The 19,553-nt window shown below is 39.7% G+C and overlaps 1 protein-coding gene across 1 annotated transcript in view; it reads right to left on the bottom strand.

The window, feature by feature from the left end:
- The window catches only part of nphp4 (nephronophthisis 4), a 180,980-nt gene that overhangs the window by 98,624 nt on the left and 62,803 nt on the right, over positions 1–19,553 (bottom strand). The window contains 2 exon segments of the mRNA XM_079360057.1: positions 13,205–13,334; positions 16,325–16,509. Of these exon segments, the coding sequence (XP_079216183.1) occupies positions 13,205–13,334; positions 16,325–16,509 (315 nt within the window).

Here is a 19,553-nt window from a genome sequence, read left to right as displayed (position 1 = left end):
TGTCACTACTTCATCCCTTCTTGCGATGGCATTCATGACAAAGACAAAGAAGACAGCGAGACAGTGTTAAACAGCAATACAAAGAAGCAGAACAATTTAGCATGATAAGAGGAGAAAATGACACCAAACTGCAGTAAATAAATACAGTATTTATATTATAATGGGCATTTTGTATTCTTGGATTAAACAGATATCATGACGTATCATTCATTTTATAAATATTGTAATTCATCAAATATCACAGAATGGATATATTCGGATGTTATTGTTATTGTGAGTGGCACGCCTGCTGCACACAAGATGATAAAAATCTCATTAATATTTATGGTCTCGGTCTCGTCTCGGTCTCGATCCCTAAACGTCTCCGGAGCACTCTGGTCTCGGTTAGTGTGGTCTGGAATACACTACCTAAAGTGTGACGACTTTCTATTACATACACAATCCTATCCACTAAATAAAGTCACAAAAGCCCAAAAATAAATCTTTGAAAAAAGTCCAAGTTGGATAGAACACTTTTTCCAATTAAATAACAGGAGACGTGCAGCGCTGTCAATTTTCTGTCCAGTCAAAATTCTGGAAAATGCAAAGTCTCCGGCAGTTTGGGATTCACTAATCAGTTTCAATTATTTGGAAATCGTTCTCTATGACAGCTCTGACAGCCAACAGATGTTTGTTTGTTCCAGTTTTAGATCCAACTGCCGACAGAAAATAACACAACACTCGTCAATGCTGTCCACTGTGCTTTGAAGGTGACCTCACACATCACGCATCTTTAGCATACTGATGACTGTTTCTTCTTTAAGCTGTGATGTTGCTTTACGTAGCATGTGAAATAGGCATTCTGTCAAATTCCTTCCTGTGTGACTGTCTGAATATATCGAGATGAGAGCGCAGTAAAGGGCAAAACACTGAGTATGTTTAAAGGGCACGCGTTAATGGCAACACTTTCTAGGACGCTCGGTAATCGACTGTGCCACTCTCCAAGCCCGGTGAGGGTCAGAGGCAACACAACCTGAACATATGATGTGGTTGACACATTCATTACTGGTTGTTTGCTGGCTCAGTTACTCAAATAAAAGGACCCATTTCTGTACGACTCATATCACAACTGTCAACATCTTTCTCCCAGCTGCACAAGTTTGCTGTATATCAGCTCAAGAGAGTCTCCAATTACTGTTCCGAGGATGTGATTTGCTCCCGACAGTCGCTCAGAGGTGTAACGGCGGTTAGCAAGGAGATGAAATCAAGCGTCACATCTCTACATGTCTCATCCCTTCCCTCTGTCTGTTCATCTATCCGTTATGCTTCAGTCTTTTTGAAGCTCTGACCCACGAGCAGGCGCTCATCCCATGTGTCAGTGATTCGGATGACTGCAGCTGTCACACCTCCCAACAAATTGTTTCCTGGCAAAAGGACAAAGTCGAACGAGTCAGCAGCGCCCTCCTGCCGCTTCCCTCTCTAGATCAGCCCCTCCATTAGCGATGAGCTAGTGCTTGTCAGCCGAAGAAGGCAGACCACAATAAGTCCCATCATATTGCATTAGGCCGTATGCAACTGTATTACATGGCTTGATTGTTGAGCAGCGCAGAGCTAACGTCGGTCGCGGGGAGGAAGCGTCGGCGAGGAGGAGCAGGCTAAGAGTCTCAGATGAAGTTACGAGTAGGATAAATTGGTGCTGACAGACCATAATTACAGAAACTGTCGTCGCTTGGCATCAGCTCTTAGTGACCCAAGCGTACTCGCAGTGAGTAAATCATGTAGTAGAGAAGGCATACAGTTACACTGCTGACATGATAACTGAATTCATCACGCACCATGATGGATACTTCAAAAAGATAAGCGTGTAAAGAAACTGAGCTTTTTCGATGATGATCTTATCGCTATAGATTTTTGGTCACGCTGTTCTCGAGGTTATTTTGGAAAATCGTAGGGTAAGATAACTAATGAAACCCGTTTTCTCCTTTTACTTTGTCAGGTTTGTTTATCAGAAGGAAATGTCATTTTTAACCTTGTCATGAAAGGTTCCGAAAGTCCAACAGTGGTCCCTGGTATTAAAATATCTTGGCAAGGACTTGAGGTTTATGTAATAAGTTAATTAGAATAAAATAAGTAAACTAGAGCTGAGAGCCCTTTAGGTTCAGGGCCAAACTTGACACAGAAAAGGAGAAGGTCAAAACTGCAGCAAGCCATGCAGAGCAACCCTAACAATCTGCCGCAGTGCTGTTCAAAGTTAGAACATCGCTACACCTTTTTACTGTTATGTGATTTTGAGAAACAACATAATAGTGACATCCTAGTGAGTGATACTGACATTGCTTTGCACATTGTGTTTCAAAAGCACAAGAGGCACAATGTGTTTTATCAAAGTTTACAATCATTTATCTGTTACTTCCTCTGTAACTACCTCTACTTCTGATGCCAGCTCAGATTTGGAATAACTTCTCTATGTTGTTAGATCACACAGTGACATTTGCATTACACAGACCCAATAGACCTTTTTAAATCTCCCAATGTAACAAGGGCGCTCTGTTCCGGCTTGTGGCCATCATGAGGTCGTCATTTGACAGATTACAAAGATCTTAGACCTTGGATGCACTCTGCTGGGGTTTATAGACCTGAATATTGTGTTCCGGATGTCTGTTATTGAGCATTCCCCTTGCCTCTGCTTTTATTCACACTTTTCAGATTCCAATGGCCTGAAGCCATATGACCATCTACCCAGTCATTTATGTGTAGGTGACCCAATGACAGATATGTATTCAGATGTACTGTATATCATTTGTTGGAAGTGAGCTCACCTTGAAAGTAGATGAAGTGGTGCCAGAAATCCCACTCTGTTCAAACACAGAGACATACAGTCTTATGAAGTGTAGAAAAAAAAAAAAAAAGCCTTGAACATGCATGGTTCTGTTTGATGGTTCTCCATTATGGAACTCTACACACATTCACAAGCCTGTTTCCACTCAACCGTACGCCTTTTAATGGTAACAAAGAGGCTCTTAATCACTTGTTTGCATGTCAGTACTTCTGCCATGCTCCGACTCTTTTGGAGAAAAGAATAGTGGAGGAATTAGCACCATTTCTACAACTGTGTCACACTAGAGACATTTTTCAACAATACCAGAGCAGCTGTAATTACAAATAATCATTGTACACAGCTGTGTCTATTTACAGCACCTGTATCATCGTCATTAACTCATTAGATGTATCTGCAAACTGTCACTGGCAGTCTTCATCATGATCAAACATCAAAAAGGCAGAGAGTGAATTACCTAACTGCACTTCCTACAATGCAGGATCAAATGAAAAGAACAAGAAATGAGGCCTTGAATATTATTGAAATAAATCATGTGCAAGGAGTAATCCCACCCAGCATCAGACTGAAACTGATGCATGGAGGGTTCCTACAGAAGCAAATGACTGATGGTACGCACTAAAAGGAGCAGTGATCCTGCATGGTCATGCTGTTTAAATAGTTTTGTGTTTTACTGTCCAATCTCACCGAACACTTCCATCCAACTCCAAAGCCTTTTTCACACATGCACCTCTGAACATTTGGAGAAAATGTTGGGACAGGCTGCCCTTGAAACCTTTCTGACTTGCCTGTTCACAAATGCACCTCACAGTGATCGAGTATCAACATAGGTGGTAAATGAATACAGATGAGATGGATCCAATCTTATATTGGAATCAGGTTCAATATAAACGTAATTTACATTTCCCATCCACGTCACGGATTAAAAGAAAGCTGGTTGGGCACTGTTAACATTCTAAGCTTGTACAGTCTCACTTTGGAGATGTTCAGACTCAATTGTAAGAAGTGCCCACAAATCGTCTCCATGACGACGTTCAGACAACATGGAACAGCTCCTTCTACATGATCAACTTACAACTCTTACGCTTCAGTCGGAATCAGTTTCGGTATCGGTACATATGCATTAGAACTGAAAAAAAGTGGATTTATGCATCTCTATAAATGACGTACTCTTCAGCAGATCAGTTTATGATATGAGTATAATCATGACGTGTTCAAACATCAATCTGGTCACTTAATGGTTGGATAATAAAGGCTGACATGGGAGTGGTTTTTCACACCTATTCCACACCCAAAAAATAATCCCATTCCCGGGCCAGAATTTAAAACAAAGATCCCATCCAATCCCAATTCCAGTACAATAACTCCCGTCTCATCCTACTCCTGTTTATTTTTTTTTTGTACGATTATTAGTGCTCTTTCTTTCAAGCATGTGTCTTGAGTCCACTCGTCCCCAGGTCACTGGTTTATTTCACAATCAGTCAATCCAACTTTATTTGTATAGCACTTTTCATACAATGATGTATCACAAAGAGTTTTTACGTCATAATAAATCAAACAGCAACAACACAACTCCCTCCCCCTCCCCTCAATCTAAAATCTATGGTAAAATGACCTAAATGATAAACACAGGTACTGATGGACCGAGGAAACATCATTAATTCTCAATGAGGAAACATCACGACCATCACACCCAACTTTAATTACATTTTATTAGTATGTCCAACTTGCTAGAAGGTCTGTCATTTGAACAGTTTTAACTTTGCGCTGCACCTCTACCTTTTACACATCTGTTTAAAATGCTTTCTCTTGATCAATAGTTGTTTGATTTATGCCATGGCTGCATGCATGACCATGCATCGGCCGATATTAGCATATTAAATGACTATCAGGGGCTAATTTTATCGCAGATACTGCGAGTGTTTGATAACTGAAATTGAGGGATCAACTCAAAAAAAAATGCGTATCTTTAATTATCTATTTCAACAGATCAGACATAGATCTAAGAAAAATATATATATTTATCAGTTTCAGATTTTTCTCTCCCGAATGTCGATATCAGCCAAAAAAATAAAAAAAAACATCAGTCATGCCCTACATAGCATGGTGATTTACCAAGCAGCATTTATTACTGCACACTACAGGATAATCTAAACTATTTCTGTATACAACATTGTGTAAGTCAAACTATGATATTGCACCTAATTATAATGCAGGTTTCAATTCACAACATTAGTATTGTAAATGAAAAAGCAGTTGCAGTAATTGCAGTAATTTGCTGGGAATGCAGGGACTCTAGCCATGAGGTAGGACTAAGCAAATGGGATAATGGTGGAGAGGGGAAATATTGTGAGAGGGATCAAAAGCATTCAAATTTGACTCTTCTTAAATATCACTTTTGTTTTTTATCAAACGGTGGTGATATCGCTTCCTTTTTGCATCTATTTCTGAACCTGTAGGCGTACGTAATGAGCATATGTCTTCAGTGTTTGTGTATAAACTGCCAGTCACAGGAAGAGACAAAAGTTTCATACTGTATGGTTAAGTCTGTCATTGTCTCAACACTTCAGGGTGTCAAAATCACTGAGCAAAGCAAAGAAGACTCACTGCATTTCTCTAACATGCTTCATCAAATCTGTGTTGTTATCTACAGCTTCATTGGGTTTCTTCTTCCTTGAGAAAGTAAAGTAAAATACCTCTGTAAATGAAAGTGAGACAAACAGGAAGTGGACATAATGTATTGGATTGAGGAAAAGTTGAACATTTGAAGTGAAGTGACCCCACACACCCTCTGAGAACGGCATATAAGACAAATTCACAGTTCCTCTCGTCTCCTCTGCCTCTTTAATTTAAATTGTTATCTCCATCCCTCTGACTGCTGCTAGCATGAAAGAAGCTGCTCAAAGAGAGACCCAGAATGTTACACGGAGAGACAAGACAAAAAGAGCAACCCAATCATAACCGGAATCAAAAAATACCAAAGAGAACAAATGACGCCACAGTATGATTTTCTTTCTTCATAACCAAAAGGCATTGATTTGAATTATGTAAAAGGAGGCCATTCTCGTTCATGCAGTGACAGACACTGGCTTTTTTCTCTACACGACAAGGATGAGACATGCAGTCTCAAAGCGATTGCCTCTGAATTGCAGCAGTTCTGTTTTAGGAGAAAAAAAGATTTCAACAAAATGTTTTACTCAATTCGCCCACCTTAGCACCCTTCAAAAATACATCAAAAAACATTATTCTATTTAATCAGAGGAAAGACGAACAGCAACATTGGATGCTTCTGTCTTCCTTCCATTTAGGCACAGCCTTATGGCAGAGCACACTCCTTCAAGATGCACTACACAGCACCATCTAGTGACGATGACGAAAGCAGAGCAACATTGGAAACAACAGAAAACAGCTTCAGTACCCCATTATGAGGCAGTCACAAAGACAGAATCCTGGCATGTTTGTCACTCTACACACATACAATAAGACATGTCAGCCTTTGTTGTAACTGCCATTGAACTGCATAATAGAGCCGTTTGTATTGCTGACTCCTCGAAAGTTATTCTGTAGAATACATTCTATTTCACAACCTGTGTCATGTCGTTGTGTGCTACATCCCACGTTTTATTTGAAAAATATATTATCTGTTTTATACGTATACTAAATGTTGAGTAGAATTCATCACACAGTTACTCTCAGTGCTTTAACTTCCTTAACTTTGCTCTCAAATTAAATCAAATGCCTTTTAACACTTAAATAAAAATTCATGTGATGGTATTGATTTTTCTTCACTCTTAACTACCTCTGTACACAGCCACGCTCATACCCTAAAATTCCAAGTGTTCTACCTGTAAATGATTCCCATTTAATCAATCTTTTAATGTCTATATTTTAATATCCCTTCTAGGTGAATTGGCTAAAAAGAAAAGCAGCATCTCTCCTGGAATAAGGAAAGCAAAGCGTCCTCCTTGGAGCCAGATCTGAGAGGGAAGCTTGCTCTCTTGGCTGAAGCACATCAAAAAGTCTTATCTGAGCTCACACCAGAAAAGATACAGGGAGCCTGGGTGGAGTGCACAACGTGTTAGCTATGGCATCATTTTTTGCCACGTTTTTTCTTCTTTTAGAGGAATTCATTGTCCATGTAGTATATGAAGAAGAAACCCCAAAGAGGTGACGGGGAGGAGCAGCATGCCTGATCTAAAACTGATTGGTGTTTTGTTTTTCTCTGTTGACGGATTTTGTTTAGAGTTGCTAAACAGGAAGTGTTTTACCTTGAGCAGTCCGAGTAGCATCGTCTGTTAGTGCTTCCATGGGGAAGGGATGTATGGTACAAGAGCAATCCGCTGTACTGCAATCCAGGAACCCACCAAGAGTCGTGTATTGATGGTTTAGCTTTAAACAATAATAGTAACCCCCTTTTATGTGTTGTTTTCCAACTCCACCTACCGCCTTGTTTCTAAAGTTGTGAGACAGACTGCAAACAATAGCAACACAGAGAAATTAACGTGACGGCCAGAAGTCTTTTAGAGCTAACCACTGGCTACAGAGGAACCCCCCAAAAGCTGGCCGTTGGCTGGTTCCTAGAGATTGTATTGTTTAAAGCAGAGTGATTCTGATTTTTCGTTTTGTTAATTCGCTTCATTGTGTATCACAGATAACATAAAAAACTTGATGGTGGTGAGTTGGATCGGTGAGGGAAAATCAAGAATGAGCACAAGGTTATTGGCAAATCCATAGTCAGACATGGAAAGCTTGCGTAGTCAGCAGTAATAGTGAAATGTATCCCTTAGGCCAGAGCATAAAACAGCAAGTCAGATGTATAGGCTGGAAAAACCTATACATTATATGGAATTGCTTTCTTAGACTTATAGCCACGGGGTGACCATTACCTGTCATTACAACAACCGAAGACCCCTGTGGTGGACATCATCAGTAAATGAAATCATCGTGCTTTGAAGAAAGCAGCCATTGGTGAAAAGGACTTAAAGTTGTCCTAAAAGAAACCCCTGGAAACAATCAAGGCCAGGAAACTGCTCTTCTCAGGGTGTTTTCAGATGTGGAAAACAAAACGGTTGACCTGGACTTGGGATATGACTTTGAAAAAACAGATTTTTGAAGATCCAAGGGGAAGACATCACAAAAAAGCCCCTTCATGCCTTCCTCCCTGTCCCCCTTCCATTCAAGCACTGCAGGAACATGAGGTACATTAACATCTTGCTGAATGTATTACTGTATATCTCGTTGCTTGGGAAAGCTTTGGAAATTCTCAAGAGCTGGAAAACTTGACTGTGAAGACGAAGACCTGGACAGACTTGCTTAGTGCCGTCACCAGATAGAAAGTCAATCCAACAGATAATCTATCCATTGAAGCATATTCCACTATGTCATTGAAATACACTATACATTTTTAAACTGCATAACTACAGACAGACATAAATGCATATTTTCTTTTGTTCTGCAAACCACGCTATTGCATATTGGAGACATATACCATCTTTATTTATACCTCATTTCATTCAATTTGCTTTCTATTTGTTATATCGTAACACATGATTGTCATGAAGAATTGGGATGAAGTCGTTTCTGCGTTTTCCTTTACTCAGCTGAAAATATTCTGTCTTTATCTTTTTCCCACTGCTGCAATAATAACTAATGTCCTGCATTAGAATCAATAGTGTTATCTTCTTTTCACTACCTCATTTCCTCATATAAGAATACAGCAGAACAACACAAGGTAAGGATATAGAGACACGGCAATCGATAGCAATGATCACAGCAGAGACTTGTTTTGTTATTGGACTGAATTCCCTCTGGGACTAAGCCCAGGTCAAAGGACAGGCCTCTGGTGCATTTCTGGGACTACAAATGAAATCAGCCTGCCCTAAATCCATATCCTATTCAAAGCAACCAGATAGATTTTTTTTTTTTTTGCCGATTTCAGTAAGTTGCCCAAGGGCCTTAAAAGAGCTGCAATCAGCCTGAAACCTTCACATCTGTGGTTCACAAGTACCATTAAGTGCCATTGACAGTGGACAGCTGCTTGCTCTGAACACTCACCTTGCTCTAAACAGCCTTAACACATCAAAAGCTTCACATCTCTTCACATCAAGCTGTGAGGGACATGCAAATTGTCCCCTCATAGAGCATACAGAGCACTCTGTTTTAGCAGACATCTGATAAAATCAGAGCTTTTTGCAAGGTGCAGCGGAAAGTTAGGTGAAATGTGTCGCGGCTTACTGCTGTCTTAAGAAGAAAATACGTGTCCAAATCTTATCAGTTAAAAACCTTCAAACAGATCTGGCTCCAGATTAACTCTTTAATTCGTACATCGATAAGTAAACACACACACACACACACACACACACACACAGACACTGCACTCCCACTACAGAAATGACTCTCCAACCGCTAAACATCTCTCACTTCATCAAACATTCATGTCAGAACAGGTGAAGGTGGTGGAGTAGTGTGGAAGGAGATCTCCAAACAAAAGTTGTTATAAGCTTTTTTTGAGATGATCTCTTTGAATGAACTTTTTTCATTAAATGTAAAAGAAGTTTAGCTCATTCCAAGCGTGAATGTTGGCAATAAATGGCAATGCAATCTGTGCCAGAAATGAAGATATGCGCTGTTTGCAAAGCTGATATTTTGGACTCATTATGGAAGGACTTACATATAATCATGTCACACAAAATGTAAAAAAGGATGTTTGCTATCTTTAAATTCAGTGATTTATTTTCTGTAGGCTGTCAATAAAGCTGCTTTCACTTCAGAAGGACTGCTCTGGATTTTCTCCTGACCTGGCGGGTGAGTCTCCTGGTGTAAGACGTGATGCGAACATAGCCAACAAAGTAACACATTTCACTAAACAATGTTACAATGATATTGTTTGCCTTTGTGTCAATGCTACGTTTAGTTCAACAGAATCACAATATCAACAAAATATAGACATCCTACAGCAGCCACAGTGTATCAAGGTCCCCCCTTCCCAGTGGCTCAAGATGAATTCTAGGGGTCTGTCAGGAGACACAGGGTGAAGTTGGACCAAAGAATGAATGTCACACATTCAGCTCCTCGGGCAAATATTTGGAGTTTTTCAAGATTTTTCTGCAAGTGTAAAAACCCTATAAGGCAAGTTTATTTATATAGCGCTGTTCAGACACAAGGCAATCCACAGTGCTTTACAGACATAGACACAGAAATACATTAAAACAAAGCTTAAGGGAAAAAATGCAACAGAAATTAAGAAAACAGAGCAAAAGAAGACTGTACATCATAAAAACACAGAAAAGAATTTAAAAGTATTCGATAAAGTAACAACTATTAAATACTTTTCCGAAAGGAAGAATTTGTTAAGTAAGGCAGAAAGTATATTTCTAATAGAACGTCTGAGAGAATAATATAGTTTTAAGGCCTGATTTAGAGGAGCTGAGTGTGCCAACAGTATAAGTGACATTTATCGTACCAACTCAAGTGAATTTACTACTTTTGACTTCCTTCAACACGATGACAATCATCTCCTTTTTTCCATCACTAAAGGCAGCTGCTGAAACAGCTATGTTTCAGTATGTCTGGAGTTCTGATTTGTTTTTTAGACAACACAGAGTGTGATCCTGTTCCTTTTTGGGGTTTTTAACCATTTCTCCTCATAAAAAAATATGGTTTAAAATGTTCAGATATTTGTTGCACAAATTGAACTAGCAAAGACATGGAAGCTAGTGAGCTACTTCACGTCAGTGTTGAGTCCATGGAACAATCGTTGTCCTCTCTGGTTTAAAAAATACTAATTAGAAGCTGTCCATTTACAACAGATGGAGTCGCTGTAACGTGTTTTTAAAGGTACAAATGGGTTGATTAAAATAAAAATGCAAATTCCACAGTGCTCCAGTGGATGTTTTTTTTTTTCTCCTCCTGCTTTTAAATAGTGATCTGTTGACCCCTGCTTGTATAAAGAACAACACATAGACACACGATGATAGCCAGGCCTCAGCATGCATTAAGTGTTGAATGCTCACCCACACACATTATTACCCCAGTCTTTCAGAGGTTTTCTATGCCACGCAGGGTTGTTAAGTGGCACGGCTCCAATTTAGAAATGACTTCCCTGAAGCTGTGTTGACTGTCGGCCTGTAACAGGTGCCAGTGACTGGTCAATGCTTTTCACAAAGACATAGAGGGACATGATGGCAACGACGTTGGTGTGTTTGACGAGTTTTATGGACAGAAGCTGCAGATATGATGTGTTCAAATGTGATATTTATATGTTAAAAATCAGAGTAGTTATGTTGCAAAACATTTGACAGTCCTCCAAAATCCATTTATGCTATCACAAAAAACAGAGTGAAAATGTCTCGAGTTATCAGCCTCCAGAAAATTAAATGTATCTGATGCAAAATACATGTTAATCTAACACATTGTGACTGACATGGTCAGTGTCACTGTCAACTAAAGCAGAGATCTGCCCATTAAAAACTACCTAGAGAAATCATGTATTGTGCTGTGAACATAAATTCCCTCGACTGATTAAACATACAGAGAGAGTGTGTTCTGTGTTCCTCAATGTTAGTATTTATAGACATCAACATGTGTCTCTGTTCTGAAAGTTATTGCAACTCATTGGCCAGCATACCTGTTACTAGGGGTGTTCTGATCACATATAGGATATCGGTCCGATATCAGCCAGAAAATTAATATGGGATTTTATTGGACTGCATCTAAAATCTCCGATATAAGAAGAACATTTAACAGACTTTTAAAGTATAATTTATTTGTCTTGGATTTGTTTAGGTTATTTTTCAGGGTCTTCTATTTTTTTTTTTATTCAATTGTAGAATACTGTAGATACTATGTTAAAGGTTAAAATTGATGGAATCAATTGTTTAATAAATGGGTCAGTTTTTCCTCATACCTACTGTTGCTGACTGCTCTCTGTTTGAGTAACATCACTTGATCAAGCCTTTTCTAACATGCCATACTACAAAATAAGTCATAAAAGTCTATATGATTCGTGCTGATATCGGATCGGTTGTTTCAGGACATCCCTAGTTATTGCCGCTTGTTAAACAAGGCTCTAGTTTGACTTGAGTCTTAAGTGGACATGTAGGAGTTAACAGGATCATGATAGCAATACAAATATTATACTACTAACTAAAATCCTATTTGACTCACTCTCACAGTAAGTGTTAAACTCGCATTGGCATCTCAATGTTTCACACTTTGCATCACAACAAGTCACAACATCTGTTCATAAATCTCTTACAGTGTTACATTCCCTTTCCTTCCCAGGAAGTCTGAGTACCTGTCCCTGTGTGGTAAAATGTAACAGACGGACACCGTTTGTTTTTCTAAGGCACAATGTAAGCTATTTCCACAGGCTGTAAATATAATCTCAATGATCCCAACCATCAGTGAGGCAATTTTTTTCTCTCACTTGAGCTCAGTGCCAACACAAGTTGACCTTATTTGAAAAAGTTGGGATACCACAAGCAACAACCAACAAAAAAAGCTGAGACACCTGAGAACTTAAGATATTCCCTATTGAGTTATTGACCTCTAGTACCTGTGAGGATTTGTTTTTGTTTATCTCTTGCACATACACATAAGTATTGTGCACACCCGCCCACACACAAACACTCCTGCTGGTAAAGCAATAAAAAGTCATCTCATGTTTCACCCTATTCCACTGATCCACAGGTGGCCGTTAGACACCAAGAAGAATTGCAATTGTCCAGTAAACACAAGGTAAAGACAGAGGGCTGAGGTTGGTATACAGTAGTGTTAATGTCAGGTTAAAATACAGCTCTGTGTACAGCTGCTCATGGCTGCACTCACGTTCCAGAAAAAGATCCAGTAAGGCAGAGTGCACGCCGTCCGATGGAGCCAAACAGGGGCAAGGATGTGGAAATGTGATAGTTGGATTTGAGATTGAGATCAGGCAGAGTAGCTACAGACAGTATATCAATGATCTGACTTCCTAACTTCCAAAGATTGGATCTTTGTTCAAACAATCCATGGATCGATACTGATCCATGGATTCTTACACTCCTAATTAAAAGTAAAGATAAGAAGAGCGCTGCCAGCTCAGGAAAATCTCCATGACTAGCCTCCTCTTCACACCTCGTTCAGTCTTGTTTGTTTTCACAGAACTTGTGTCCAAGGATACCTTCAGTTATTTCCCAAGGGTAAGCACGCGACGGATGAAGTGATATTCAAAGGACAAGAGGAGGTGAAGCTGGATAAATAGAGGACACAAGGGTTTGAAAATACTCAGATGTTTTTTTTGGTTTTTTTACATCTATGATTGTAAAGACCTGTTTTAGAGCTTCAGACAAAGAGGAGAGGTCTGTCAAGTTTGGACTTGTATAATATTAACTGGTTGTGCATTTCTCCTACCATGGTCTCAGGGCCAATTGGAGCAGAGAAGACATACTCCAGCTGGAAGACGATTGCCAAAGCATGGTGATTGGCCAGCCTGAGCTCCAAGCTGCTTCGAAGACCGAGCGTCTGAGAGAGAGTTGATGAGCTGAGGAGAGAGCAAAGAGACACTCAGGAAGAGAAGGTGTGACGAGTGTGTTAAGAGAGAGGGAGAGAAAGACGGAGGGAAGTAAGCAATGACGGCACCCACATGAAGATTAAATGTTAGTTATGTGCTTTAAAGTCATTACTGAAGAAAACTGCTCCACCTCAATAAATGCAGTCCCCCTTGTTTCTTTAAATACGGTGTAATGTTTTGATTTTGAGGAAAATATATCAATGTGCTGGAGGATTTACACCCGCTTGCTAAATTTTCCCTGGCAAGCATAGGCCTCCTGTGTGAGCAGCGGAACAGCACCCTTGGTATTCGTCATTCACAGTTTGCATACGCCATAGGCGGGAGCATACTGTGGAGTGCTGGTGTGTCATGAGGTGGGGCCAAGCGCCTTTTCTTTTCTTTTTCTTTTTTTTTTTTTTCCCCCCCGCTTCATGGACTCCCTGGAGAATCTGAACAGGCGAGCACTTCAGACACTTTTTCTCTGCTGTCTGGAAGAACAAGGCATAACACGAGCAAGGCACACAGTCAGATTTCCCTTGGAGGACCCAAAGAAGTGGTAAACACCATAAACATACCATTATCATACTTATTGCACTAGAGAAAGTACTTTATGTCTCAAAGAAAACACAAAACGATTTTTTTGGCTACTATTGGATTTTACATGATAATTGTTGTACATGTTATGCAATATTTGGCCCATACACTGGCTCAGCATGTGATTGTGTTGATTATGCATTTGCAGCTTTTATCCCATTTTTTCAAGCCTTTAAGAAAGCCCATGTAATTATCCAATTAATCACCAAATCCGCTAATGTTTCAATTAAAGCTACACCCATAATACATTGAAATACAGACACACTGAAGAAAGGGTTCATTTGTCACTGTGCTTCATCTGTTAATTTAACCGCATACATTTTGGCATTTACGACTTCATTCAACAGTCAGCCTATTACTTTTTCTTAGTCGTTCTATCCATCATTATGACAGCAAGCATTTAAAAAAAAAAAATCCCCCTAATCATAGAGAGGGCCACAGCTTACATAAACAACCTTACACTGACAGACCGGTGTGGACAGATAGAATCAAACATCCAGAGGAATCAGAGGCTTCCGTATTGATGGCAACTGACAGCATGTGTTTGCACACCATTATGCCTTTAATCAGTTGGGCACCGACAGCCCTCTCACAGTGGACATGATATAGGACCAAATATTGGGGAAATGATAGGGAAAATCCCAATTTGAAATAGCACCACAGAGCTGCAGTACACTGACAGGTTGGATGCAGAGTTTATAGCTCAGGGTACTTTTTTTTTTCTCCAGAAATCTTAAATCTCCAAAACAAATGTATAACCCTACCATAAAGGGAAGGAGAATGTCAACTATTTCAAAAATACAAGGAAATACCTTCCTTAAATGTATTATAAATGATACTGAAACTTAAGTAATTAAAGAACACATCTTCCATCACAGCTCTTCCATGATGGTGTTTTTGAGATGTTTTGGAGTACAGTACTTTTGTAGTATTTGCATTTTATCTGTCAAGAGAAAGGTGGTTGTGCTGATCTGTTGTTCCAGGATTTGCACATCTTCTCTTCGTAGCTCGCAGGGGCAAAATGTTCACATTGCAGGCATGACACACTTGCAAACTGTCACAAAAATAGACACACACAAAAAAAAAAAAAAAAACTTGGTTATTTAACCAAAGCAGCTCTGCTAAATGGCTCACTGATGCATCCTGACAACTCATTAACTGAGACTGCCGGCAGTTGTTTACTTGTGCTGGTCAAAGGTTCATTCACTCAAAACATTGACATGGTAATAAATACCTGCAGGTGCAATGGGTTATTTGTGTCACCTCCAGTATAAAGCCTATTGATTACAACAACACAATGTTGCTGATGGAATGTAGCTTATTTTTTTCCTCTCAGCAGTGCCATTAGTGAATCAGTCATGATCATGAGGTCCTACATTTATAGAAATATTGAGTTTACAAAAGAGTGTGTGTTAGTATAAACTTCTCATCAATGTTAACATTATGTTTTACATTAAATAAGATGATGGATCTCGATGTCATGTGCAGTGAATTTCCTCCTGCACTCTCACCTGGGGTCAGAGTGGGCAGACTTGTAAGCTTATCCCTCTGGCTTTGTTGCTTATGACTTGCTGAAATCATTTAATACAAATGTTTTACTGCTGGTATACGGCACACTCTAGTGTCCTTATAACAGCCAGATCCATTTTGACAAGGTTTGCATTCAGAGTCATGGTGTCTCAATAAAACCCAGGGGCAGAGGCAGCCAGAGCCATATCTCTGTGATTGGACATAAAGTTCTTCCAAGCAATCGAATGTATTTCAGTGCTGTTTTATGAGTGTGGAAGCCTGAATGCCATGGAATACTGTTTAAATTATGAGCCTGCTGTTATGGTTGGGACACATAAGGAAGGCCATAAAAAAAGATTGAATGTTTTTCTTTGACTTTTGTCAATTGACTGCCGACAGAGTTCCATGCAGATCATATATGAAGTATGGGGCAGTAACATCACTACAAAGAGAGTTTCACTACATTTTTAAGAAGCTGTTTTCTGAATCCAGGTAAGCTCCATTTCCTCACAACCCACTGGTCCATGCTGATTCTTTTCTTGAAATCAAAATTGATTTATCTCCTCGTCTCGGAATAATCTTGTTTTTCTGAGATCTTGAGAGATTAAGTTGTTATCATGAGAAAACCTGCGTTGTTTTCCCCAAGCACTGTGATAAATAAGTGGAGCACTTGAAAAAATAACCCAAATGAAATTGTTATCATGGTAAAACGGAGTCAAATAAAATGTATGAATGTCAATCCGCTTAGGGCTTCTGTTACTCTATTTGTCTCGTTAAACGAATGAATACTGCTGTCAGCACAAAATACTCTCTTCCTTCGAGAAGCACGTCTGTCATCAGCTTCACCACAGAGATATACACATGTTTCTTCTACTAACCTGTCCTTGATCAGGGTGCTCTGTTTGGAGGTGCTGTCTGCTCGGCTCCTGGACCCTGACGACAGCAGCTCCAGCACCACCACTTGGGGCTTTTCAAGGAAACACCAGCCATTGTGGACGCCGACATGGAGCCTCCTCTCCTGGATAGCAACAGTCCGTAAAGTTTCGTCTGGTCCTGGCTGTTTCTGAAAAAGGAGGAAAGAGATTATTTGAGTGAGGACAGAATCAGGACAGTTTTCTTAGCTTCTAAGTTACAATGAATATTGTTTATACAACAGTGTGCTCCAACTCTTTTGGTTTTGTGTTATTTACTATTAATAGCGTAGCTCCTATGTGTCCACAAATAATTTCTCAGTTATGCATGGGACAGTGTTTCTGAAGTCTCACTACTTTCCATACAAACACTGGCACTTAAAGGAGCAATAAGTAACTCTGACACCTAGTGTTTAAAATGTGTACTACAGTCCAATTCAAAACATTGGTGAGAGCTGACTAACCCCACCCCCTCCTCCCTACAGTCAAAGTGTATATAGTTTTTGATGTGTCTTGGACATGGAAGCTTCGGTGCTTAGCCAGCTCTGCATCTCTAAACTTTTTTGCATGCTGTCCTCTTTCCATTTAACAAAAGCATCTACATTATTTAACCTGGTTTCACCTCGTGGCTGGTAGTGGAGTTTATTAGAAAAAGGCTGAGGTAGAATCAGTTCTGAACCAGTTCGCTCAAACACTTCGATCACTGCAGCATCCGTTGGTTTTCCGTTTGCCTGACAGAGCGTCAGGGGGGAGGGGCATAACGGTTGTGAGGGGTGCAGTAAAACCACCTATTCTCTGGTCAAAACAAAGATAAACTGCTAAATACTTTAAAGGAGTAAGCCAGCACTTCAATATAAGCTTAATGACTCCTGATACAGTAAGGTCATTTTATAATGTAATTCAGTAGATAGCTTACATATTGGACTTTTAAAGAACATTACATTACGAAACAAAGACAAAATATTTAACTTCAGATAACAGAAAAACAAAGAGTAATTGCATGAACGTTGCTGCTCTATTTATCATCAACAAATCTAAATAGCTCAAAAACACTCCATAAAGAGAACTATTTATTGTATCTACGTAATTAAAAACTCACTTTATGTTGTAGCCAAGTGAGAATACTTCTTCTTTGCAAATCTCTTCTCAGTCATCACAGTGACACCGTAAAAGTGTGTCTTAATTATCTCTGTTTATTATCCTCATGTCCTTCTACCCCCCGATGGACTGACTGTCACAAATCCTCTACTGATCCTCCACGACTCACTAACAAACCACGCAAAAGATTCATATTATGGGGGCGCAGTGGTTAGTGCGTGCGTCCCCATATAGGGAGGCTTTAGTCCTCAAAGCGGGCAGCCCAGGTTCGACCAGCCCGTGGCTACTTTCCCGCATGTCAATCCCCACTCTCTGTCCACTGTCCTACCTCTAATAAAGGCACAAAAAAAGCCGAAAATAAATCTGACAAAAAAAAAGATTCATGTTAAAAATGACTTTTCAACCAAATCTCAATTTAAGTCTGAAGTTCCTGGAAACCAAACGGCTTTGATGAAAAAGTATGAAATACTTTAAATCACACGATCAACTGCGATCCCAGCAATCCAAACACAAATAGTTTAAACAAGATTTGAATTTGAAGCCTTTATTTTAATTTTCTTTTCTCTCCAAAATAATATAATATAATATAATATAATATATATATATATATATATATATATGAATATATATGAATTTGAAGCCTTTATTTTAATTTTCTTTTCTCTCCAAAATAATATAATATAATATAATATATATATATATATATATATATATATATATATATATCAACCCCAAAAAATCCCATTTCGCGCAGGTCCTATAGTTATATGTAAGATCGACCCCGATGAGAACTGTGACTGGTGATCAAACTGCTCATGATCTGTGGACGACTGACACATATGATCTCTGCTCGCATATGAAACAGCTTCGTCCCACATTTGCGTGTAATCTTTAATGTCATATATCCCCTGAGAATTCCCCTCCTACCCCAGCTCTGTCTTCGACCTGCTTCGAGGTTCATGTGTGAACAAGCAAGTGAGGAAGATTTCAGGTGGAATCTTACCGAAATATTCTTGAACTGCCCCCTAGGGACGAATAACGTTTTTTTGGAATGAATTGTCTTGAAGACATTTTGTGAAGCGCTTAGATTCACTTAAAAAATCATACGATGTAGACAGCTGGCGGAAGCGTTGGTGTGTTTATCTTAACTTTTGACATCTCTTCTTTCTGTGTTCCACAATCTAAGTGGTTACTTTAAGTAAGAGCCATATTGTATTCCATAACAGAATTTGTTGAGTAAACTATGACAGTAGGAGCCAAGTAACTAATTGATCAAATACCATGTCATATTCTGACGACTATTTTGTGTCTTAAGACAAACTGTGTGTGCTGATTAACAAATGTATAAAACCAGCCAGTGTGTCAACAGGCGTTGGTGGAGTCTGTACCGCCACCTTGTAGCTGCTGCCTCTAACACAGCACCGCTGACTGACAACTGCTCGATGATTGACTGTAAACTCTCGCACTCCAAAGTGCAGCGCCGCGCTGTGCTCACCTCTCTTCCCACTCCCTCCATTTGTTTCATTTCATTCTTTCCCCTCTCTCCATCACATCTCTCACTCCCACTCTCCCTTTCTCTCTCTCTCTCTCTCTTTTCTTGTCATTCTCGCTCTCTGTCCCTCTCACTGCTTAAAACCTTCTCCATATCCACCCACACCTTCTCGGTCAAATTAGCATATCAATTCAGCTTGGTTTTTTTTTCCATTTTTTTTTTTTTTTCCTTTTCAAGCAACAGCAGGAGCAGCCAACCAGCCTGCCTAGATACTGTACAGCCCACATACACCACCGTTCGCTGCTCTCCTCATATCACATCTCTGCACTGACTGACTCTATCCATCCCTCTCTCTGTCTGCCTGCCTGTTAACCATCTTCCATCCTCCTTGTTATCGCTGCTTATTCCCTCACGGACAACAACAGCTGATATGTGCTCACAGTAGTGGGCCTTATTTTTCTTTTTGTAATGCAGCTGGAATATAAAAGTCCTTATTATAACCTCAAGTCACTCCTTCTCTTTCTCTTCAAACTGGCTGTTAAACCTCTCCTGTCACCTCGAGTGGCGAGACAGATTCATGTTTGTTAGACACTGGCACACATCTAC

Source organism: Symphodus melops, assembly GCF_947650265.1.
Source record: "Symphodus melops genome assembly, chromosome: 13".
In the NCBI taxonomy this organism is placed as follows: domain Eukaryota; kingdom Metazoa; phylum Chordata; class Actinopteri; order Labriformes; family Labridae; genus Symphodus; species Symphodus melops.
This window is presented reverse-complemented; position numbering and strand designations above follow the sequence as displayed.